We start from the raw sequence: 26708 nt of genomic DNA, 5'->3' as shown, positions 1-26708 counted from the left end.
AGAAGTGGAGGTTGCCAGTGGAGTAACATTTTGACATTTTAGTGAAGTAATCCTTTTCCCTGTGGTCCTACAAAACCTCTTCTAATGACACCCAGAAAGACTAACACATTCTGTTGCTACTGGAGAAACAATTTCCTTCCCTTTAGATCAAACTTTCTTAATAACTTAGAAACAGTGAGAAATAAAGTACAAGTCTTTTGATCCACTGTTGTTTCTTTGCTCATCCTCTAGCTACAAAGGCCATATTGGTGATCCTCTTCCAAGCTGCTTAGGAATCACCCAACTCTTAAATTCAATCCCCTCATTCTCAAACTAGGAGTTATTTTTGAGACACTCTCCAATGCCCATAAAGCTCTATTATCTGTTAGAAAACTTGATTCTTAGTGACAAGATAACCGAAACACTGTATTTCAGACTTAGGGCCCAGCAAGCAAAATGTGCCCTGAAGATGGCATAATAACAATCCTTTGCTGACCCTCTGGATGATCTCACCCTCTGGCAAAATCTCACATAGTTCTTGTATTGTTTTGACCAGCACCGGTGTTCTCTGAGTTTGGACAAGCACCAGACAAGCTGGGACAAGTTCTGATCTTGAAGCCCTGTTATGAATCAAGCTTGTCACATTGTTGTTGTTATCCCTCATTGGCAGGATCACAGCTTACTATGTAGCCACTAGTATAGATATTGAGATCTGCCTACACTAAAGCAGGTCCCTCCCAAGGGGGCAGGGACCCTGGCACACAGGTCCTTGCTTACAAGCCATTTACCTCATTTTGAAATTAAATTTCTGTTTGAATCCTGACTCTCCTGCTTCTAGCCTGTTCTGTTCGACTCTAGTCATCCACAGATTAGAAACCAGTTTAGTTTGAATAACACTATCAAATTTCTTTCTTCCTCCAACAGAAGTCAAGGATTTAGGAATGTTTTATATGACCCTTCCTCTCGGGTCACATATGTGAGAACATGTAACATTGAGCACATGTTCCTCTTCTCAAGGATGCTGCTCAATTGCTTGGGCTACTGTTATAATGTGCTGGAAAAGCTCTTAGGAACTTCTCTCAGGTTGGGTTACTGGGAAAGTATTGGAGGAGCCATATAATTGCTATGTGCATCTGCTCCAGAGAAGAAGTCATAGTCCCTTCTAGATTTGTAGTGATGCTCTGTAATTAATATACTTTGTTGCTAGAGATTATTAATCTCCATAAGGATGTTGTTGTTGTTCATTTGGTTTCAGTGATATCCAATTCTCTGTGTCCCCATTTGGGGTTTTGTTGGTAAAGAAACTGGAGTGGTTTGTCATTTTCTTCTCCAGATGAGGAAACTAAGGCAAATGGGATTAAATGATTTATCCAGGATTAGAGAACCAGTAGGTGTCCAAGACTGGATTTGAACTCAGATCTTCTTGATTCTAGGTCCAGTGCTCCACCCATCATACTACTTGGCTGTTTTTGTCTCATTGGGAATACAAAGACCAAATCACTTCTATAGCCCTTATCCTAAGGAAAATTAAATTTTTTTTTGGCAGGGTCTTATTTATCTGACCATTGCAATTTTTTTTTTTCAAATGAAATCTCTTCATTCCCCATAGCCACCATTCTAGTTCCGTTTTCTACTTTCTTCTCTCCTGGTCTATTGCATAAGTTTCTTAAGTAATTTCTTCATTTCTAGTTAGTCCTTATTCCAATCTTTTGTACTGTTGAGAAATTATTATTCTGCTCATCTCTACTCTCCTGTATTTGCCCTCTGTTCCTGTCAAAACTCAAAAATGTATTCCCTCAAAATTCTTTGTCCTTTCCAAGCTCTATGTTTTTGTTAATGCTCTTCTTTCTGTCTGTCATTCCCTTTATCCATTTCTTCTCATGGAATCATAAAATTGTAGATTTAAAGCTAGAAAAAGGGACCTTAGAAGTAATCTAATCCAATCTCTTCATTTTATAAGAGAAGAAACTTTAACAGAATCTAAGAGATTTGCTAAGTCACAAAACTAATAAATGTCAGAGGCAGGCTTGAACTTAGTTCTTTCTGACCTACAGGTTCCTCAGTTTATCGATTATGTTATGCTATATCTCATCTACTCCTCAAGACCTATCTTAAATTATATTTTCTTAAGAAGTCTTTCCTGGATAATTGTGTTAACTCTTTCCTTTGAAGCTCCATTGAGTTTTGCATATTCTTTATGACAATTATGGTGTTCTGTTTGGAATCATCTGGATTGTTGTTTTATATCTTTCATTAGATTATAAGCTATCAAATGGCAGGGACTGTGCCTTACTCATTTGTTCTGAAAGACAATCAGAGCTTCTTATACATGGTATACACTTCAGACTTGATTGTGAAATATAAATGAAATATTTGTTAAATGTATAATTTCCTCAAAACTTTACCAATCTAGTGACAATAATATGAATATGGGAGTCAGGAGACCAGTTTCTAGATGCCTACCTGCCATTAATTTCTCTTCATCTCAGTTCAAGGATTAGTCCAAGTCCTGCCTATCTCTTAGGATGGCTGTGAGAATAATTAAAATTTAAATATAGGCTTTAAATGTCTGAGGTACAATTTGAATCCAGGTCTTCTTAACTGAAATTTCAGCATTCTATCTACTGTACTTAATGAGAGAATCAAAGTACAAATGATGTAAAGTATTATAAAATACCAAGTGATATAATTTCAGACCTTACGTCTATGTTAATTTGTATTATAGCTTTTAAATATAATTTGATATTAATACAAAAATAAAATGAATAGCACAAATATGTAAGAATAGTGTCAGGAAGGTTAATAATAATACTGATAATAATACTAACTAATATTTGTTTTGTGCTTTAAGTTTTGCAAAGCATTTTTAAATGACCTCAGGCTTATAAAATATAAAAAAAGAAATAGATAAATATGCTAGTTGAGAAAGGTTGTAAAATGTTAAATGATGACAATGAAGCAGTAGGACTCTTTTAATATGACTTAAATCTCCACCCCAGAAAATGGTTTCCAAACTATTAAGAGTAGAACACATTTGATTAAAACAGAATGGATGCTAAAGAGCAAGCATAATTTCAGTAAGAAATCATACTAGAATAACTTCTTTCTCTGTTCCCTTGTTTTCTTCTTCTCTTTTGCTGTTGGGCTGTTAGATTAGAAGAACACTATAGATATATTTTATCTAGTTTTAGCAGCATATTTGACAAAGTATCTCATAATCTTCTTTTTGAAGAGATGGAGATTAGCTGACCAATAGTACAATAAAAAGAATTTATAATTGACCAAATAGCTATATTTAAGAGCAATCTTGATTTTATGTCAACTTGAAAGAAGATCTCCAATAGAGTGCCTCAATGATTTGTTTTGGCCTTTTGTTATTTTACCTTTTTATCAATGACTTTGATAAAGACATTTGCTATACTGATCCATTTCACATATGGTTCCAAATTAAGAGGGATAGCTAACCCAATGGATAGCTGAGGCAAAAATATAGTGATAGGCTAGTCAACATGATTTTAAAAGATGAAATTTTATCAGAGTAAATGTAAACTCATACATAAGTTAAAAATAAATGACTTTGTGAGAAAAATCTTTGGTAACATTTTATCTGAAAAAGGTTGGGGGAATTTTAGTAGATTCTAAACTAAAGAAAACAAAAAGGCTAGTGAAATCTTGAGCTGCATTGGGATAAGTATAACTTTTAGGAATAAGGAGATGACAGCTATTTTTCCTTTCTTTGTCAAACTGCTATTTAAAAATACCTTTGTTAAAGTGGGCATTAACCAGGGGTGAGCACCCAGAATGATGAAGAGCTTCCAGTCTCTTCCATATGAAGACTGGTTGAAAGAACTGAGGATGTTCACCTTAAACAAAGCTCAGCAGAAAGATTAGACTTGTTCTATTTGCTCCCAGGATGTAAAGACAGGAACAATAGAATAAAAGTTGATGTATAGAGATACTACTTAACAATTAGAACTTTCCAAAAGTGGAAAAGGGCTGTCTTGGGAGATAGTGAGTTTCTCCTCATTGGAGGGAGAAATAGAGTATGTATTGGAGTAGGAAATTCCTTTCTAGATTGGGATCGACTAAATGGCCACTGAAGTTCCATACAATTCTGAAATTTTGAGATTCTTTGGTTTTATAAATGAAAATGCATGATATATAAAGATAGAGAACATTTAGCTGCTTATAATTAATTCATTTCCAATCACTGATAAATTACATTGCAGAGTTCTGAAAGTAATCACAGTACCACTATTAGTAATGTTTCAGTAATCATGGAAAAGAAGGGTGTGCTAGAAGACTGGAAATGATCAAATTATCCCCTCCTTCCAATTTTTATAAAGGAGAAAAAGTTGCCTCATAGAAACATAAATCTTGGTGATCACTCAACTAACATTTACAGACCAGATACTATGCTAAGTTTTGGCTACTGAATATATTCATTATTAATTCCAACATATAGTTTGAAGATAATTAAAGTAGAAAGAGATGTGGAATTACCAAAAGGAAGCTATGACTAATGAATCACATTTCCTAGTATGATGTGGTTGCCACACTGGTAGACTTGGGATATGCTACTGACATAGTGTATTTTGATTTCTATCAAGACATTTGATAAAAGCTATGATGATTTTCCTAAGCTTTAAAGAGAGAAATGCAGATTGAAAGGTAGATGGATTCATAATTCAACAAGCAAATCCAAGGACTTTTGATTAATGGATAAATTTCAGCAGGAAGAAAATCTTTAGTTGAATATCATAGGTCTCTGTTCTTGGCTCTTTTTTTTTTTTTTTTTTTTTTTTAATCAGCAATCTAGATGAAGGCACAGAAGGCATACTAATTGATGTTCAGATTACATAAAGCTGAGATGATAGCTAGAAACACATGGTAGAATTAAGAGTCCAAATGATTTCATTAGTTTGGAACAATGGGCTAAAATCTAATAAGATAAAATATAATAAGGAAAAAGGCCACGTCTTATGTTTACATTTAGAAATTCAACTATATAGATACAGTCAAGGCTTAATAGCATTTTGTGTGAAAATAGTGTGAGGGTTTTAGTTGATATTAGCTGACTCTCAATAGGAGCCTAAAAAATAATGGAATATAACTATAATACCACCCTCAGCCAATAAAACAACCCCAAACTTATGCAATCTTAGGGTGCATTAATCAAGTTATCATGTCCAAAATAACAAAAGGGAATATACCATAATCTGCTGCACTCACATTGTAGATGGAATACTCTGTTAAATTCTGTGCATCAGATTTTAAGAGGTCATTGACAAACCAGAACTAGGTTGAAAAACATAGCCAACGTATTGTTGATATAATTTCACATGAGGAATTCAGGATGTTTAATTGGAAGAGAGAAGAATATGTAAGGAAAGGGAGAGAGACACATAACAATGTCTTTAAATATTTGAAGAAGAAAAACAGAGTTGGTGATCTGTTATTTGGAAGAGGAAGAAGACTTCATTTCTATTGTTTCAGAGATCATAATCTGACTGATAAGAAATTTGAGGATGCAAATTTCATATCAGTATAAGGGAGCACTTTCTAATAATTATATCTGTCCAATAATGAATGGAGACCACCTCAAAGTGTTAAACTTTCCATTAGTTTAAATGTTCAAATAGAGTTTCAATGTCAGCTTGTGGAATTTTATGATGAATTTTATTTCCTTTGGATAGAAGGTTTAGGGATGAAATGACAAGATTCTTTGATTTAAAGCATATTCATTTTATGTGTTCTGTAAGGTTGTATTTTTTTATTTTTTTTTCTTCCTGTGTGCACCTCTAAAGGTACATCTAACCATCTGACTTCTCTTCTCTTCCCTCCCCTCTCTTTGTCCCTCCCTCCTTTTCTGTCTCTGTCTGTCTGTCTGTCTGTCTGTCTTCTTTTGTAAGTCATCCCAAGTAACAAACTGGAAAAGAGGAAGAAAATAGGACTACAAAACTAACCAACACCAAGAAGCAGTTAAATGCAAAGTAGATGGAGCACTAGATTTGGAGTCAGGGAAGACTTGAGTTCAAGTGTGCCTTCAAATACTTAATAGTTGTGTGATCTTGGGCAAATACCTTAACCCCAATCTGTCTCAGTTTCCTTAGTTATAAGATGGAAATAATAATAGCACCTACTTTCATGTGGATTGATGAGACAATATCTGTGAAGCACGTACTTGTGTGATTGACACACAGTGATTTCCTTCCCTTCCCTTTTCTTTCCTTCCCTTCCCTTCCCTTCTCCTTCCCCTTTCCTCTTTCCCCTTTCCCCTTTCCCTTCCCCTTTCCTTTCTGGACTAACATTGATCATTGTAATTACACAGTGTTCAGTTTTAGTTTTTTGTTCTTTTCATTTTCATTTTTTTAGTCATTATGTATGTTGTTTTACTGTATCTACTTAGTTCATCCTGTATCAGTTTATGTCTTCCTAATCATCTCTAAATGCTTTTTGTGTAGTCTTATACTGTAGTAATGTATATATATTACATACTTTATTTACCCGTTCATTAAGTGGTGGATATCTATTTTGTTTTCAACATTTTGCTGGACCCCAAAAGTTATAGTGATAGGACTGGGTTCTGTGATTTTGTTAGTTTATAGAATCCTTGAAATAAACTCTCTCTGTTAGTGAGGATTATCAGTTGAGCTACAGCTTAAAATCTCAGAGAGGAGGTTACAATGAACATCATGGTATCTTCTGGAGTTTTTGTTTTCTGTCTTCAACCTCCTTGAAATATATGCCAGACAATTATCTGAAGGATATGGACAATTTAGTCACTTAAAAATTGCTCTCTAGTCTGCATGGTTCTATTTATGAATCCATCAAGAGTGTCAGATCTTATTACTTTGTTCTTTTCATCTCTCTAACATTGATGGTTTCCATTTTTATTAGCTTGATTAATTTTCTGATCATGAGGTGAAATGAGGATTTTTTTTTTAAATTTGGATTTCTCTTATTATTAGTCATTTTTAACAATTCCATGTAGTTCTTTTGAACAGAGGTAATTGGGATTTAATAAAAATAAAATATAGCATAGATGATGTTAATTTGTCATTTTCTGTCAATATGTGGCCCATAAGGAACTATTTCTATTTGAGTTTGAAAGCAATTATTTGAATAATTACAGATTTATATCTTTTTATTTTTATTTTTTTAACATATGTAATTATACAAAACATATTTCCATATTAATCATGTTGTGAAAGAAGACATAGCAAAAAGGGGAAAATACATTTTAAAAAGTGGAAAATACTATGTTTTGATCTGTATTCAGATTCCATCAGTTCTTTCTATGGATGTGGATAACAGTTTTCAGTAGATGATTGATTTGTAAAGGACTTTAGGAGCCATTGAGTTGTTTCCTCTCTCCAATTTTGTAGATGAGGAAAACTAAGGCATAGAGTGATTAAATGACTTGTTTAGGGTCTTGTAACAACTAAGTATCTAAGGCAGGATTTCAGCTTGGGTCTTTCAAGTTCAGTGCTTTATTTGCTGTTTTTTGAAAACTATCCATTCATGTCTTTTGATCACATACACATGGCATAATGAGCTAAGCCTCTTTTAGCATCAAGATTACTTAAGTAAAATTTTCGATAGCCTCAGACTCTGATTCTGAACTCCCAGTGTTTGATTTTATAATGTTGGTTGAAAGGTACATTTTTAAAAATAATAATAACAGCTTTTTATATTTTCAAAATACATGAAAAGACAATTTTCAATATTTACCCTTGAAAATCTTGTGCTCCAAATTTCTCTCCCTCTTTCCTCACTTCCACCCTCCCATAGACAATAATAATCCAATATAGATTAAACATGTGCAATTCTTCAAAGCATATTTCCACATTTATCATGCTATATGAGAAAAACCAGATCAAAAGGGGAAAAAAATGAGGAAAAAACCTAAACAAATAAACAAGCAAGTGCACAAACAACTACCACCACTGCAACAAATGTGAAAATACTATGCTGTGATTTACTTTCAGTATCTACAATCTTCTCTCTGAATATGAATGGCTCTTTCCATCTTGTCAATTAGAATTGCCTTGAATTACCTCATTGTTGAAAACAGGCAAGACCAACACATTTGATCATCACATAATCTTCTTGTTGCTGTGTAAATCTCTTGGTTCTACTCATTTCATTTAGCTTCATGTAAGTTCATGTAAATTTGAAAGGGACATTTTTGACATTAATTAATGAGACACTATGGTTCAGTAGGAATCTGAGTTGTTGGGTAGGAAAAATATTTACCAGCTGCTTCTGGTCAGGTTTAAAATCTTAGGCTTCAAGAAGAGTTGGAAGAACTTTCGTCCAGCTCTCTTTAGGAGTGCCCTCTCCAATATTAATGATAGGTGACCTGTTAACCTTCCCCCAAGAGATAGTCTTCTTAACTGCTTTGTACATATTTTGCACTGAATTTGTTCATATTCATTTTGTACTCCTCCTTTTACTTATTTGTGATGTCTCCTGCAATAGAATGTAAGCTCTTTGGTGATTATTTCATTTGTGAATTTGGCATAATGTTTGGTACCTTTTTTGTTCAGTTGTGTCTGACTATGTGACCATAGGCACCAATTTTTTTGGCAAAGACACGGGAATAGTTTTCCATTTCCTTCTTCATTGTCTACCCATTTTACAGATGAGAAATTGGTGAGAGGTTAAATAACTTGCCCAAGGTCATATAGCTAGTAAGTATTTGAGGCTGGATTTGAACTTAGATCTTCCTGACTCCATACCCCATTGTTCTTTCTATCCACTACAACACATCTCTTAGGTGGCTATGTTTAGTCAAGTAATTTAATAAATGTATATCGATTAATTGATTGTCGGACTTTTTCAGGAACATTTTCAGTGACAGGTAACTCATTACTTAACATTTGACCAGGTACTTCAAAGATTATTGCAGAAGAAGTTAAAAGAACTGGATGCCAGTTCTAGTTCTTCCATTAAGTTGTGTGATCCTAAACAGATCACATAATCTATCTGATTTTCAGTTTCCTCTTTGTAAAACAAGGGATGGAATTTAATGATGCTACAGAAGTAACTCAAAAATATAAAAAATGATGCAAATATCAAGTATAAAGATGGTGATATACTTATAAATAATATAAATTATCCATGAGTTAATTACATCAATGCCCACAACTAGGGTTAAGCTTGAGAGAACATAATAAGTATTGGGTATAATAACCTTAAAAACTCCCCTTCTAATCTGCCTCCAATGTGGCCAAGTGTTTTGTTTTTCTTAGTAAAGCTATCAGGCCTCTATATTTCATTTTCCAACTTCTGACTTCTCTTGCTCATTGTAAGAGGGGCTTTTAGAGCCATTGGCTGGGAGTATAACTGGCACATATATCGAATCTCCTTAGTCTGGGCTGTTAAGTAAGTTTAATTAATTTACTAAGTTAATGTTCCACTCCTAGCAACAGAGACTCATTGCCATCAGCTGGGGAGAGGGAATTGAAAGCCTAAATGAGCTCATTTTTTCACAGTTGGAATTAGGGACCAGTTAGCCAGTTGTGTGGGTTTTCCAATTTCTCCCTCTGCCCTGGGGGGGATAAAGGCTATTCACTCCCCCAGTGCTAAGTGTGAGTAAGAGCAGGAAGAGGGAAGGGGGAATGAGAAAAATCTCTCCCCAATGTTTGTTTCCATCTTCAAAACAGGCCGTGTCATCCCTGCTTTGCTTGTTAGTTTGGAGTGGGAGAAAGATGCTTTTTTTGCTAATGTTCCTTACAGATTTGGAAAAGAGCTAAGCCTTAGTGAAAGATATTTACCGCATGTATTTTCATTGCAGGGGTTGCAGATAAAGGGAAAACAAATAAACAATAAAAGAATGGAAACAAAATTACAGAAATTTGCAAAATTTGACAAATGGTGGCCTGTAGTTGCCACAAGCTAATGGCTTGCAATGATTAATAAGAGTAAAAATAATTGCATTTCATTAAGATTGATGACACCCCATTTAACCTCCCCTCTCGTTTCAGCCCTAAAGTGGAAAGAGATGAAGTTCTCATCTATAATAGCTCCTGTAACATTACCATGGAAACTGAGGCAGAGATGGAGTGTGAGGCACCTAATCAGCCAATTACCGCCAAGATTACTGAGATACGGAAAAACTGGGGCCAGAACACTCAGGTATAATCAAATCTTTTTTACAGACTGATCCAAACAGCTCAAAATTAAATTTGTAATATTGTGTACATTAAAAAAACAATTTAGTCTGAATGGTAGCAATATATAATATTAAATGCTTTCAAACTTTGACTAGTGGTTCTAATGCAAAACATCTGCATTCACAGTTAACTATGGTTAATCATATATTTTTTTCAAATACAAATGAGGGCTGCCTGGACTCTCTTAGGGAAAAAAGTCTATATAGATAATCTTTATGGCATTGGTCCCATTTTCTGGGTGGATATTTTAAAATGAACTCTTTATGTCCCCTCCCAGTCCCATTCTCCAATAAATGTCAAATGATCTGGCCAGTCCCTTTGTGCTTGGAAGGATTCCAAATCGTTTAAGCTATCTTCAATATGACAGGAGAACAGCCACTTACTGCTGGGCATATGTCATCTGGTACATCTCTGCTCTGTAGGGAGCAGATTAGAAATTTGGGCCTAACAGTTAATTGTAGTGAAACTAGAAGAGAAAAGAACCCTAGTATCATCATCATTCTTTACTCCTTCCTCACTCCTATTTCAGCTCAGGAATATTAGGACCCTCTGAATCAGCGTCTTTAAGTGGTTGTAGAATGACTTAATCTTGAGACAACCAGTGTAATATCTCCCCCAACTTTTCTGAGGAATTCTCTGGAGTTGAAACCAGAGAATATAGGTAGTTGAAAAAAAAAGATCTTTAACTCTCTTTTGGCTGGTTCTTTCTCTAACAGTCCAGTTCTTATTTGAAAAGGGAAAAGGATGATCCCTTCTTTGTTTGAATTTCTGACTGGCATTAAAAATGAAAGAACATAAAAACCAAACTCTTCATTTTTCCCCCAAAGTATATCTCCTTGTATGTTTTTGTTCTCAAAAATGAGGGAAATCATTGTCTATTCTATGTCCATGTGATACTTTGATGTTACATTAGATCTTGCCCTTCATATCAAGTATTTGACAAATCCTGTCATTTGGTTTAGCGTAATGTCCCTTTCCATACCCCAAATCTGTCTCACTCATTCAGTTAATTCAACTGGATTAATATTTTACAAGTTATAACTATGTGAAAGTTACAGTGTGCAGTGAGGATGCAAAAGGCAACAATGAAAAGGATAATGACTTTGCTTGTAGGGAGCTTACATTCTATTGCTCCTCTTTTGTCTTCATAATATGACTGATCTCATCTGAAGTGAATACTCAGATCTTCTAATAAACCAATCAGAACACTGACCTAATAATAAACATCCACTTCACTTGTATCTGTTTTGATACAGTAGTAATCTATTTTGAGTGTTCATTTATTTATTTATTCATTGGTTCATTTATTTTATTTCCTGCTTTAACCACAGAACCATCCCATTATAGCAGTCAGATTCTTACTTTAGGATTTCAAAGACTTAAATTAATATTTTTTACTTTATTTTCAAGCTTCCTCATTTTTTCATAATTAACTCTTAATCACTTGTGCTATTTGGAAGGAGTTCAATTCACACTAAGTACAGAAGTCATAGTATAATGGAAGATCTGGGAAGTTAGGCAGTTTTCCTAATTTGGCTCCTGTTCATCTTTTTCCTATAATCTATCCTGTACTAGGATTGGACAGCTCCTCCCTCAGATTGATAAACTTGTGTAAAAAAGATCTAGCCTTTATTATCCACGCCCTCCTTTTTTTTTTTTTTTCTCAGACAGGAGAGTGACTAAATGCTTGACTTTCAAGGGTCTTCCCTATAGAAATTTAGTCAGCATATAAAGATAAGAAAAAAAAGAAAAGATGTCAGCAAGCAGAAAAATAACGGTAGTATTTGCTAAGTGTTAGTATTTTTTTTTTTCAGTTGTTTCAGTCATATTCACTCTTTGTGATCTCATTTGGTTTTTTTTCTTGGCAAAGATACTGGAATGGTTTGCAATTTCCTTCTCAAGTTCATTTTACAGATGAGGAAACTGAGCCAAACAGGGTTAAAAGATTTAGGGTCACACAGCTAGCAAGTGTCAGATCAAATTCTTACTCAGGAGAATGAGTCTTTCTGACTCTAGACTTGGAATTCTATCCACTGCAGTCCTAGACGCCCTGTAGCACCATAGTCTTGGTGGCCAAAGTCTTTTTAGTATCTCATTCCTTCAGGAAGAGTTACTGATCTGTTTTGTGAAAGGAGTTTTCACTCTGGAAATTTCCTATATTAGTGAAATCATAGACCCATGTGGTAGAATCTTTTCTTCTATATATTGACTAAGTTACTGTTAAGTCACTTAATGAGGGAGAGTAGAGAAAAGTGGGGATTGTTACAGTATATGTAAGAAATCAAATGACTATCCAGCTTTAGAATGATTCACGTATTTTAGAAAAATTTCCTGATGAATCAGGATTGTTCTTGGACTGTCTCATTTATTCTCAGGGCTGTATTCACATATTTACTTTTTTGTTGTGTTATATATAGCATCAGTTGAAATACCAGATACTATGTAGATACTTACTAAGTGATAATTTATTTTTGTGATAGTTTTTGATAAATATAAATACTATATGTTGTTATGATTAATTAAAAATATATTCAAAGAGGACAATGTGGAATAGTGCAAAGAGATCTGACCTTGAAGCAAGGGAGAGTTGGATTCAAGTTTTACCTCTGACACAAAGTGAATGTGTTTCCTTGAGCAAGTTAACCCTTCAAACTCCTAGGTAACACTTTAAAACTATAAAGTGCAAAGAAGGTATAGATCTGCATTTGATAGAGAGAATTTCTTCTTTGAGAGTTCCTTATAGCAATAAAATCACAGATCTAGATCCCCTGCTTCTCCAAAAAAAGTTTGAATTAAATATAAGAATGTAGCTACTTTTCTTCTGAGTGATAATTCTGTGCTAAAGTCCATGGTGCTTATGGGACAATAATAACAATAACTGTTATTTATAGAACACTTTAATATTTTCAAAGCACTTTGCTTATAATACCTCATTGATCCCCAAAACAGCCTTGTGAGGTAGGTGCTATTATTATCCCCATTTTACAGATGAGAGAACTGAAGGTGAAAACTCAGTATCACATATACCTAGTTAAATGTTTTAGATGGAATTTGAAAGTAGGACTTTTGAATGTTACTTTATCTACTATGCCAGTTAGCTGTCTCAAAAATAAACAAATGAGAGATATATTCTAGAACTGAAATGTGTCCTTTCAAGATCTGCTTGCAAATTGCACTTTATATCTTACTTGAAGTTTATGACTTTGTATAACCTAAGTCTTGGTCCCATGCATGGATCCTGATAAAATCACATATATTTAATAATTAAAATGATTCAATTGGATGGAAATTGAAATATGAGCTTCATGTGATTTTGTCTTGAACTATGTTCTTGAAGAATTTGGAACAGAACACTAATTTCAGTTGATGTTACTTAGAAGGGATCTAAGAATTCTTTTAAACTTTTAAAGCAACCAATTTCCATTTTCTAAAAATGCAATTTATGGGTAAACTCAGATCAAGCTGTGGTTCATTCATTCAAAAAATATTCATTGACTACTTGCTGTTTCTATAGCACTGTGATAGACCCTCAGTGGGTATGTATGTACAGAGGGGGTGGGGAATGAGAGACATCAACTTTACCCTAAGGAGTAAGTCATTTAGGGGAGATAAGTTAATTAATAGTACAAGGTATTATATAGCCTCATGCAAACCATATAGCATGGTTGTAGGGCTGAGATTGTCATATTTTGTCCTGACAAGTACTAAGTATGGATAAAAAGTAATCCCTGCCTTAAAGGAAAGGGTATTCAAAGCAGAAGTTTAATAAGCTAAAATACGAAGGGCATATTGGGGAAGAACAAGACATTTCTTGGTAGCACTAACATTGAATAGGTCAGTAGTACTGGACCTGGAATTTGGAAGAAGTGAGTTCAAACCTGGTCTCAAGAAAGTCCCTGACTCTGGGAAAATCACTTAACCTCCGACTGCCTCGAAGGTTTCTTCATATATAAAATGGAGATAATAATAGCACTTATTTCCAGGTTTGTTGTGAGGATCCAATTAAATAATTTTAAAAAATAATTTTTCAAAAGACATGTAAAAATAATTTTCAACATTCACTCTTGCAAAATCTTGTGCCCCAAGTTTTCCTGTCTCCATCCTCACCTCCACCCTCCCTTAGAAATCAAGTAATTCAGTATAAGTTTAACATGTGTGGTTCTTTAGAACATATTTCCACACTTATCATACTGCACAAGAAAAATCAGATGAAAAAGGAAAAAAATAAGAAAGAAAAAACAAGCAAGCAAACAACAAGATAAAAATACTAAGTTGTGATGCATATTTGGTTCTCTGGATGCAGAGGTTCTCTATCACAAGACTATTGGAATTAGCCTGAACCACCTCATTATTGAAGAGAACCAAGTCCATCATAGTTGATCATTATATAATCTTGTTGTTACTATGTACAATGTTCTCCTGGTTTTGCTCACTTCACTTATCATTAGTTCATGGAAATCTCTCCAGGCCTTTCTGAAATCAGCCTGCTCATCATTTCTTATAGAAAAATAATATTGCATTACATTCATATACCATACCTTATTCAGTCATTCCTCATCTGATGGGCATCCACTTAGTTTCCAGTTCCTTGCTATTACAAACATTTTTTGCACACGTGAGTTCTTTCCCCTTTTTTATGATCTCTTTGGAATACAGACTCAGTAGGGACACTGCTGCATCAAAGGGTATGCAGTTTCATAGCCCTTTGGGTATACTTTCAAATTGTTCTCCAGAATGGTTGGAAAATCCACAACCCCACCAACAATATATTAGTTTCCCAGTTTTTCCATATACCTTCCAATAGTTATCATTTTCTTTATCTTTCATCTTAGCCAATCTGAGAGATATGAAGTGATATCTCATCATTGTTTTAATTTGCATTTCTCTGATCTAAAGTGATTTAGAACATTTTTTCATGTAAATAAAAATGGCTTTAATTTCTTCTTCTGAAAATTGTTCACATCCTTTGACCATTTCTCAATTGTAGAATGGCTTATATTATTTATAAATTTGAGTCAGTTCTCTATATATTTTAGAAATTAGGCCTTTGTCAAAAACTTTGGATGTAAAAAATGTTTTCTCAGTTTTCTGCTTCTCTTTTAATCTTGGCTCCATTGGTTTTGTTTGTACAAAAATGGTTTAGTTTAATATAATCAAAATTATCCATTTTGCATTTCATAATGTTCTCTATTCTTTGGCCATAAATTCCTTCCTTCTCCACAGATTTGAGAGATAGACTATCTCTTGTCCTCATGATTTGCTTATAGTATCACCCTTTATGTCTAAATCATGAACCCATTTTGATCTTATCTTGGTATAGGGTTTTAGGTGTCTGTCAATATCTAGTTTTTGCTATACTATTTTCCAATTTTCTCAGCAATTTTTGTCAAATAATGAGTTCTTATCCCAAAAGCTGGAGTCATTGGATTTATCAAACACTAGATTACTATAGTCATTCACTATTGTGCCTTGTGCATCTAATCTATTCCACTGATCAACTACTCTATTTCTTAGCCAGTACCAAGTAATTTGGTACTGCTTTATAATATAGTTTTAGGTCTGCTACAGCTGGACCACCTCTGTTTGCTTTTTTTTTTCATTAATTCCCTTGAAATTCTTGACTTTTTGTTCTTTCAGATGAATTTTGTTTTTATTTTTTTCTAGCTTGACAAAGTAATTTTTAGGGAATTTGATAGGTATGAAACTGAATAAATAGATTAATTCAGGTAGAATTCTAATTTTTATTGTATTACCTTGGCCTACTCATTATGAACACTTGATATTCTTCCAATTGTTTAGATCTAACTTTATATTTGTGAAAAGTGGCTTTATCTTGATAGATAGACTCCTAAATATTTTATATTATATACAGCTATTTTAAGTAGAATTTTTTTTAATCTCTTACTATTGGACTTTGTTATAACATAGAAATCCTGAAGATTTATGTGGGTTTATTTTATATGCTGCAACTTTGCTAAAATTGCTAATTGTTTCTAGTAGTTTTTTCACGGATTCTCCAAGATTTTCTAAGCATACCATCATATCATCTGCAAAGAGTGATAATTTTTTGAGATATTTGTAAAATGCATAGCAGTATGTAAGTAATTTATAGTAAGTAAGGCATATAGTGCATAGTAGATACTATATAAATGTTAGATATTATTATTATGTGGCTAAAATACTGATGGTGAATAGTGGTAGGAGATAATATTGATCAGATGATCAGACTGATGATTAACCACTTGTCAGACTCAGATTATTTCCTTAAAACTTTTTTAAAAATAGGAGTTGCCATCCTTTCTGCTACATATATTATATTCCATTGTATTTTGGGATTAGGTTTATTGGGGTCCATTCTGACTCATATTTTCAGGATTGTGCCATTGGAGCTAAGATCTTTGAGAAATAGTGTGATATAATAGGTAGAATGTTCAACTTGAAATCAGAAAGGACTGAGTCCAGTCACTTCCTCCATTTATGAACTATGTGTCTTGGGTTGCTCACTTAACCTCTGTACCCTCCTCTGTAAAATAAGAGGAATGAATAAGTTGGTATCTAAGATTCCTTTTATTTTGTCACCCTCTCTGATGTTCAACTTCCCCCTTCCCCACCATCTATAAAATCAGGCTAATGATACCTATGGAACCTGCCTCTTAGGCTTGTTAGGCTCAAATGAGATAATGTAAGTATTTAAAAAATCTTAAAATATTACCTAAGTGTGCTGCTGCTGCTGCTGATTGGTATTGAAGGTTAATGTGCTCCCAGAAAACTTTATGAAGGAGACTTGAATCTTTAATAGGATTTAAGTGGATGGGATTCAAAATTGCAGAGAGAGAGAATTTTAGGATTGACAAACACCTGGAATAAAAGTACACAGGGTAGTATGTGAAGAGCATATTTGGAGGTCTTAGTGAAAAAATCATTGAGGCAATGGATTTGTTTTAGGAAAATGGAAACTGGAATTGGAAATTCCTGAAAATCTGTGTATGCCATAGTCACTGATATAGTGATAGAAGTTTTCTGTGAGGTCATTTCATCCATAGATTTAGAACTAAAGAATCTTAAGGCTAATGTTCTCATTTTACAGATAAAGAAACTGAGGTCCATGAAAGTTAACTACCCTGGACAAGTTTATATAGGTTTCATCAGTCCAAATTCCTCATTTTATATATTAAAAACTGAGGTTCCAAGAGCTCAAATGACCAACTCAAGTTCCTACATGTGGTAACTAGAAATGCTGAGATTTTAACCCTGGTCTTCTGTTAATTATTCTTCACTGTACCAGTAAAGTTTCTTTAAGCAAATCAATGACTGATAAAAGTAATATTTAAGAGTAATTAATCTGTTAATAAGATAAAGTTAAAGTAGAGAAGAATGGAAGGTTAAGATACCAAACATTGCCTTCTAGAAATATGATTTTTGATTAGGGTGGTAACAATATGATAGAAAAGAATGGATAGAAGTGAGTAGATATGTGAAATTAAGGAAAAGGATGGCATTGCTTTTTGTATCTATAGATAAGGAGGTAGGTTAGGTAGGTAGATAGATAGATAGTATAGATTGCAAATTTTTTAATGTCTGCTTCATGATGGTACCTGCTGTGATATTACACCAGTATGTGGTACCTTTTTCTGTATATTTTAGAAGAAATCAATAGAATCTGGATAGTCTATCCAGCTGCTAAAGAGGATAGAGGGAATGTTAAAGGGGAGTAGGAAGTATTGACTTGACTAGGAGAGATATCTTTCAGGTTCTATAGGAGCAGGGATACAAATTCAAAAACTCACTATGAATCTATGTGGTATTGAAAGGACAAACCCCCATTACTATGGAAGGGGTTATAGTTCCTTGAGAATCTGGGAAATCTCTTTTATTTGGGGATTGGTTTTGTGCAACTTGTAAGAATGGAGGCATTCTTTTTGGTGATATGTTTTTGAACTATGACAATGCTGGGCTGATAGGGTCTTTGTTTTGTTATTCTTTCATAGCCTAGCTCTTAGAGAATTTTGTTCTTAGGAAAGGGAATAAATGTGGCAGATAACATGGAAAATGTCAGAAATATAAACTTTGTAGCTAAGGAAGACAAAGATTAATTATTATGCCAAATCGCCTCCTGGAAGCTGAGGAAAACTAGGAAGGTGTGTTTTAGAACTATATAGAACTCCCATGATGTGAGATATGACATATTGTATTGCTGATTTTCTAGCCTTAAGAAAGTGTTAATAAAAAATCAAATAAATTAAATCATTCATATTTTTGAGAGCTGGTTGTTAAATATTTACCAGCACACTGCTGGCTATGGTAAAAACCAGTGGCAAAAGAGGTTAATGACCATTGTAGAGCATAACTAGAATAGAAATCTTCCAGGAAAGAACACTGTTCCCCCCCCTTTACTCCCCACCCCCAAACACACACACACATACAAGGTATCCACAGAAAGGAATACCCATGAGTTGCAATAACTCCTAAAAGTCCTATTGGGGCTAATGAATTGGGGCTAATAATAACAATAATGAAAGAGATTAAGGAAGAGGTAGAAGAAGAAGAGGAAGGAAAGGAAGAAGAAGAGGAGAAAGAGGAGGAGAAAGAGAAGGAGAAGGAAGAGGAGGAGGAGGAGGAAGAGGAGGAAGAAGAGGAGGAGGAGGAGAAGATGATAACTAGCATTTGTGTAATACTCACTATGTACCAAGCACCGTGTAAAGCATTTCATTGTTCAGGTATTTAAGTGGTTGAGATTCTGGTCTGTGAAGGAGAAAGTTATGTATTAATTAATATTGGTATTTTCTGTGGTCCCTGAAATGAACTCTATTTACCTTAATCTAGGAGAACCAAGAAGATAAATGGTTTGCTCATAGTCATATAGGTAGCATATGGCAGAAGCAAGACTAGAACCCAAGGCTTCCTGATTTTATAGTCAGACCCTCTTTTTACTCTACTAGTCTGACTCTCAAGTAGTAACTACCTCACACTATTATTGAGATATAATATATATAAAATGCTTTGTTGTTGTTTATCCTTTGTTTTCGAAAAGGACCATGACATCAGGGAGGTGATGCCAGGATATGCAAGTGAATTGGATTTAAGTGAGGGAGTGCTGATGAAACAAGAGGCAAAATGCTTTGTAATAGCATTACCATATATACATTGAATTTGATTTGTTAATAGTATTTCCTTTTGCATTCTTGCCTCTAGTTACAAAATGGGTTAATCACATCTGCCTTTTTCTCTCTCACATATATGTAAAGGATAAATGAGCTCATAATTCTATGTACTCTTTGTGGTTTATTGGATTCAAGGTCAGTATAAATTGAAGGTATTATAATGTAACTGGATATTGTTGGCCATCTACCTCTGACACAGACTGTATGTTTGATTGTGGTAAGTCAATTAAACTCTCAGTGTGCTAGGTAACTGAGATTATAGGTCCTAGAGAAAGTTTCCATTTGCTTTGTAGCATTCCTTTACTACTACTTCCCAATACCAATGAAATACAATGAAATCACAGGCACATAGGAAAAATAAATACATAACTATAGCTGTATGTCTATTTATCACCCATTTCCCTACCTGTTGTCTATCAATGTGTCTATCTATCTCTATATCATCTACCTATTATTTGTATTCCTATTATCTTTTCTTCAACCTCTTATCTATCTATCTATCTAGCTAGCTAGCTGTCTGTCTGTCTGTGTCTGTCTGTCATCTTTCTCTGCCAGAATGTGTTTCGGAGATTGAACTGTTCCAGGTGGTTTGGGCTTACCTTTCATCTAGATATAATGGTCTTTGTGTCAGGGAAAAACTAAGCCATGTGTCAGTAACTCTGTAAAAATGGTCCTATTTGGGAGATGCATAGTAGCAATAGTTTAGAGACTTGACAAGATTATCTTGGTCTTAAGAAAGACTTCATAAATCCAAGCCTTTGGTGTCTGAAAAATGCTATGTGGAATTTTCTCAGGGAAACTTAATACTCTGTAGAAACATTCTGGCTCATTAAGTGTCTGACTATGGAAATGGAATGATCATATCTGCCTCTTTAAGTCTTTCCAAATAAGGAATTTTAGATAGGCTAAAGATAGTTAAGAATTCTATGGAATAGCTTTGGGTGGTGTTACAATGTCATTTTGAGGTCCTTTGGGTAATAGAAATAAGTAAAGCCTGGTGGTGGAAGGTCAGGGAAGAAAAATAGAAGATTTCCTACAAATTTTGCCATGATGTCAGATGAATAATTTTGCTATGCTCTACCTTACTTTCCCTATCTAGGAAATGTAAAGAATAATATGGAACATGGAAAACATCCATAATATGTGTTTATTGATGAAATGATAAGAATAGCTATCCATATATATCATTTTAAGGTTTATACATGTATATGTTATCTTTTTTGATTCCCACAAAAGCTCCATAAGGTAGGTGCAATTATTATTGATCTCATTTTATAAATGAGAAAATAGGTTGACAGAGATAAGGTGACTTTTCCAGCAGCTGGTAAAGATATGAGACAAGATACGAATTCAGGTCTTCCTCACTTCAAGGGGTTGTGATTTAGTCATTTTCAGTTATATCTTACTCTTTGTGACTCCATTTGAAGTTTTCCTGACAAAAATACTGGAGTGCTTTGCTGTTTTCCATTTTTCATTTGACAGATGAGAAAACTGAGGCAAACAGGATTAAGTAACTTTCCCAGGGTCCCACAGCTAATAAGTGAGCTTTGAATTGAGAAAAATAAGTCTTCCTGATTCCAGTCCCAGCAGTCTATCCACTGTAGCACCACCTAGTTATCTTAAGTCCATAATTTTTCAAACAGTGGGAAAACTTTGTATTACTTCTGCTTTTTCTTACCTGTATAACTTTGAGGAATTCACCTAGCCTTAGTGGGTTACAGTTTCCTGATCTGCAAATTAAAGAAGAGTAGACTCTGTGACCTCCAGGTCTACATCTGTGATTCTTTGAAGAATGGGAGTGAGGAGGTTGCATTCAAAAAGTTTCTTATTTAATTCCTCAAGATGAATTGCTGCCTTCAGGAGCAGGATAGAGATAACTTCCTTCAGGAATTTCAAGAAACCCTCTTTATTGATAGAGAATCAGAAAGCAAATCATCTATAATTTATTAGGTAGTTTCCAATAATTGTGGTGTTTCATGTGTAGCCTATGTTAAAGTGCTTGCTTTCTCAATTTGGGAGGAAGGGATGGAAGAAGGGAGAGCTTGGAACTAAAAATTTAAAAAAATAATACTAAATCATCTAACTATGTAATTGAAAAAATATTTAAAAAAGAAAAAAAAGCCATGATGACTGACAAATTCATCACCTTGAGAGTAACCTGGTGGTTGGTCTTTGGGGGACAGACATGTAGCCCATCACTATGCTAATATTCAAAATTTTTTCCCACTTCAATACCACTATAAGAGCTTGTCCTCTATTGCTATACTATTGTTCTATTGTTGCTGACTTTTTGTGACCTCATTTGGGGTTTTCTTGGCAAAAATACTGAATGGTTTGCCATTTCCTTTTCGAACTTCTTTGTCAGATGAGAAAACTGAGGCAGAGTTAAGTGACTTGCCCAGAGTCACAAAACTAGTAAATGTCTGAGACCAGATTTGAATTCAGGAAGATGATTTTTTCTGATTCCTGGCCTGGCACTCCGGCCACTGTGCTACCTACCTGCAGCATCAGAATAGGATTTGAATGGAATTCAACATTTACATATCTACCAAAGAGAGTTACTATGGATCTTTTCTTCCCTTAGGTGAAATGAGTCTCAGAAAGGAGTCAGTGTGAAAACATTGAAGAAATGGGAAACAAATATCTGGTTCAAATGTTTTGAGAAAAAGGAGGATGAGATGAGAGAGGTTATCAAAAAATTAGCAGAGACCCTAGAGGTCATCAGTAGATGTTTTATAGTTTCTTTAGTTCCAGTTTCTCATTTAAAGATGTGAAAACTGAGACCCAGGGAAGTAAAGCTATTGGCCTAAGGTAAAATAAATAATATGTGGCAGTCAGGTTTTGAACCCAGGTTTTTGACAACTCCAAGGTTAGCATCTTTTGTACTCTACTTCGCAAGAGGATATATTATAGAAGTTTTTCATAGGCTTGGGAATGTGATTCTCTCCCCCCATCTCCATTTTTACCCCATGCTTCTTCATTATTTAATAGCTATAAACCATTAAATAGCATGAGTTCCTGAATTTAATATGATATTTTTACTGGTAGCAGCAAATTATCATTTAAGATTTAAGAGGCAGTAGGCATTATAGTCAATTCTATGTGTTAAAATATTAGTTTTAAAATATTGTTCACTTAATGAGGATATCTAACATTAAAATACTTTTTAAACAAAAGCTTACAAAGTGTTTCTCATATCTTCTTCTTAATGCATTTTCAAATGTCTTTCTAAGTATTTTTTATGTGTAGGCAAGATGCCTGTGGAACAGCAAAAAAGGCATTGGCTATAGAGATAAAGGATACAAGCTCATATCTTACAAGTCTTTCTAAATGGTCTGGGGCAACTTATTAAACATTTGTGCCTCAGTTTACTCATCTATGAAATGGAAAATTTGTCCTAGATTTTTTTTTTTTGGATTCCTTTTACATTTAGATCTATGATCCTTTATATTTACAATGTACATGTTGTCTTCTCTGAGAAAATATATATTTCCTGAGGAATCATTTCTTCAGTATTTTTCAAAGGACAGATCCAGACTTGTGAAATGCACTGAAGAAATGAAACAGAATCTGTGCTGAGTTTCAGAAGGGTATGATGATTTGGTAACTTCCTATCTACTAGGTTCTTGGCCATGTTTGACCGTTAGGTTGAGTTTTTTTTTTTTTTTTTTTTTGGAGGATTATGTGGTTATTTTCTAGCCCTTTGGCTGAACTTGCTTAAAGATGGATTATGGGATTCAAAATGCATCAAGACTAGGAGGCAGAAGTTGGGGTGCCTATGGCTCCAAGACACATTGGCACGATTTCTTTAGTTAACCTTTTCTAAAGAGCCAGAATAAATGCAAGTCAGCCTTTAAGGGTCACGGGAATGTGTGGGTGAGTGGAAACTTTTCCATAAGAAACACACCAAAGGATTTTCTCAGCTGCCCCAAAAGGAAGGAAATGTGTTCTTTCCAAAGAAGAAAGGAAGCAAGTGGGTAGAAACAACCTTTTAATGAGGGAACATATTGCTTTTGGATTGGTGCATGTTCAAAAAGGACAGAAATGATCTGATTCTGTTGTCTTGCCATAGGGATCTCTGCCTGTTCAGACTGGGGTGTTTCTTGGGGTTAAGATCATCTGCTGGCATGGTTCCCCTAGGGACTGTATTTATTTAGAGATGCTGAATCCTAAAAGGAACCATTAAGGGACACTCAATTCTACTTCTAGGAAGAACCCACCTAAGTTATCTGAGACTGTGTGTTTAAGGTTTTTGTTTTTGTTGTTGTAGTATTTTTTTAGAATTCTTTTTGCTGATAGTATATATTAGCTAGAATTGAATCCATCCCTGACATAATGTCTTTATAAGTTTTGTTGGGTGAGTTTATTTAGTGTAAAAATCATTAAATTTGCCATCAAAATATAAGTTCAAATTCTAGCTCACTACCAGAATAGTCTTGGACAAATCACTTAATTTTTTTCAATCCAGTTTCTTCAGTTGTTAAATGAATTATTTGGACTAGACTAAGTCTCCTATTCCAAATCTTAAACCTCCTATTCTTTTCCAATAGTGACATGGATACTAGTCTGGGAGTCCTGAAACCTGGGCGGTATTCCTAATGTTTAGCACAGAGCTTAAAATATAGTAAGTGCTTAACAAGAACTTACTGATTTGAGGAATCTTGCAAGTAACTGGTAAAAGAATGAGTGAGGATCCAGATTCCAGTTAGGTTGTGGTCTTGGCTCTGCTACCCATAAGCATGTTCTCTGATTCTTGGGTAAGTCAGGTCACATTTCTCTGACATTCAATTTTTGACAGTTGCAAAAGGAGCAGTTGAACTAGATAATCTCTGCGTTCTTTTTACCTGGAATGGTTTATGATTCTAGAGATATTTCTTTTCCTTTTTATCAAAATCTTTTGTTTTTGTACCATATTAACTTCTGATTATACCACCACCTACACCCAGTATGACTCCTCTTGTAATAAAGTTAAAAAAGAAAAAAGGAAAAAACACATGTGGTTCTTTATATAAACAATATAAAATAAATTTATAAATATAAAACAATTTCTAAACATAAATCTTCATATAGCTTGAAGGATTACAAGTTAGTTTGGAGGGTTTTTTTTGTGATGTGCAACTTGATATATATTCTTGTTCAGTCATTTTCAGTCATGTTTATTTAAATCTTCCTGACCTCTTTCAGGGGTATGTGGTTTTTTAACAAAGATCCTGGAGTGGTTTACCATTTTATTTTTCAGCTCATTTTTCAGGTGAGGAAACTGAGGCAAACAGGGTAATGTGACCTAACCAGTGTCACATAGCTAGTAAGTGTCTGAGTCCAGTTTTGAATGCAGGATGAGTCTTATTATTTCAAGCTTGGCACCCTATCCACTGTGCCACCTACCTGCCACTCCTGGCATAAAGTTGGCACAATTGATGTTTATTGATTGATTGATACATAGAGATGATATGTGGAAAAAAAATTCTTTGCATTCTGTGCTAACTCTCCTATAGTGACAGGGAAAAGCAGTTCATTAAGAGGAATAAGTGAATATGGCATTGATTCTTTAATTATTCTTTCTAGCATCCTGATATTAACTATAGTCTATTGCTTTGGAAATGCTGAAATGACAAAACAACAATGACTATTGTGGGTTGACGTTTGAGACAAGGAAATAGTAAGGGATAATCTGACTGGTCCTGATGAATTTGAGTCAACACCCTAGGTGAGGTACATCCCTGGGTACCAAATGAAATGATGGATGTTTTCCAAGAACCATTGCCAATGATATCTGAAAGATCATTAGAATGGAGGAGATATTTCAGGGCTACAACAGGGAAGATCTTAACCTCTCCTTCACTGAATGGAAATTTCTCTAGTGCAGAGGCTGTCTTTTATCGTTGAATCCTCAGCACTTGATAAAGTGCCTGGCCCATAGTTGGTGCTTAATAAAAGTTTACTAACTGATTAATTTATAAAAAAGGAAAGCAAACAGGAAAACTATAGGTCAGTGAGGTGGATTTCATTTCTAGAGAGTATTAGAGAACAGATGACCAAAGAGATAGAGAACAATTACAAAAGGAAATGGTAATTTCAGAGTCAACATGACTTCCTCAAGAACGAGTCAATGCAGATAAATTTAATTTATTTTTCCCCCTAGGTTACAAAACTATTTGAAAAGAAGAATGCTATAGATTTAGTTTATGTAAATTTTAGCAAAGCACTTGATCTTTCCTATCTCATGCTATTTTTTTTGTGGAAAATATGGGAAAAAACCTAAACTAGCTTATCATATAATTAGGTGAACTTCAAACTGCTTGTCTGGCTGGATTCAAAATATTGTTATTAATAGCTTAACATAAACTTTACTAGATCTATCCAGTGGAGGGTAACTGGAATCTGTACTTATTTCTTTGTTTTTTAAAATTTTAGTCAATAACTAGGATAAAGCTGTAGGTGGCCTATGTATTTCAGGTGACACAAAACTGAAAGAAGTAGATAACCTATTAGATAACAGAATCATAATCCAAAAATATCTTGATAGTCTAAAGTATTTATCTTATGCTAATAAGATGATATTCATTTTGGGTAAATTCTTATTTGTTGTTGTCCAGTTGTAGTCATGTTGGATAATTTATGACCCCATTGAGGGTTTTCTTGGCCAAGATGCTAGTATGGTTTATCATTTCCTTCCCCAGTTTATTTTACAGATGAGGAACTGAGACAAAGAGGGTCAAGTTACTTGCCCAGGGACATGAGCTGACTTTGTTAGGAAGATGACTCTTGCTGCATCCAAGCCTGGTATCATGGTACCACCTATCTACCTTATAAAATGTTGTACTTGATTTTAAAAAATAATTAGTTTTACAAGTGCAGGATGACAGAAGTATAGTTAGAAAATAGCTTGTGTAGAAAAGATCAGGGAGTCTTGGTGTATCACAAACTTAATATGAATTAGCAGTGTAACATGATAATAAAAACAAAACAAAACAAACAAACATTTTAAAAATTAGGATCTTGGGTTATGGAAAGAAAATATAGTTTCCTGGGATAGAAAGAAGATTTTCCTTTTGTATATTTTCCTCATCAGAAAGCTTCCAGAGGACTGAAATTAGCTATAAGGAGGAGCTATTAAGAAAGACATTGATAACTTGGAGAGTGGACCTCCAAGACCTGGAATTCCTGTCATAAAAGGAAGGAAGATGACTTAGGAGGGAAATGATAGCTGCCTTCAAACATTTAAATGATATTCTATAGAGGATGGAATAGGTTTCTAATTGTCCAGAAGAGACAAATCCAGGAGCAATGGATGATAATTGTGAGGAGACAAATGCAGGCTTGGTGTCAGAAAAACTTGTTAATAATTAGGATAATTCAAAAGAATGTGCTGCAGTGTAGATGACTT

At 34.4% G+C, this 26708-nt stretch overlaps 1 protein-coding gene across 1 annotated transcript in view; it reads left to right on the top strand.

Annotated features, from left to right (window-relative positions):
- PKHD1 (PKHD1 ciliary IPT domain containing fibrocystin/polyductin) overlaps positions 1 to 26708 on the top strand; it is a 621489-nt gene that overhangs the window by 120838 nt on the left and 473943 nt on the right. The window contains 1 exon segment of the mRNA XM_051996694.1: positions 9972 to 10122. Within this exon segment, the coding sequence (XP_051852654.1) occupies positions 9972 to 10122 (151 nt within the window).

Source organism: Antechinus flavipes, chromosome 4, assembly GCF_016432865.1.
Source record: "Antechinus flavipes isolate AdamAnt ecotype Samford, QLD, Australia chromosome 4, AdamAnt_v2, whole genome shotgun sequence".
NCBI lineage: Eukaryota > Metazoa > Chordata > Mammalia > Dasyuromorphia > Dasyuridae > Antechinus > Antechinus flavipes.
The sequence above is the reverse complement of the archived record's forward strand: the minus strand, read 5'-3'. Positions and strand labels throughout refer to the sequence as shown.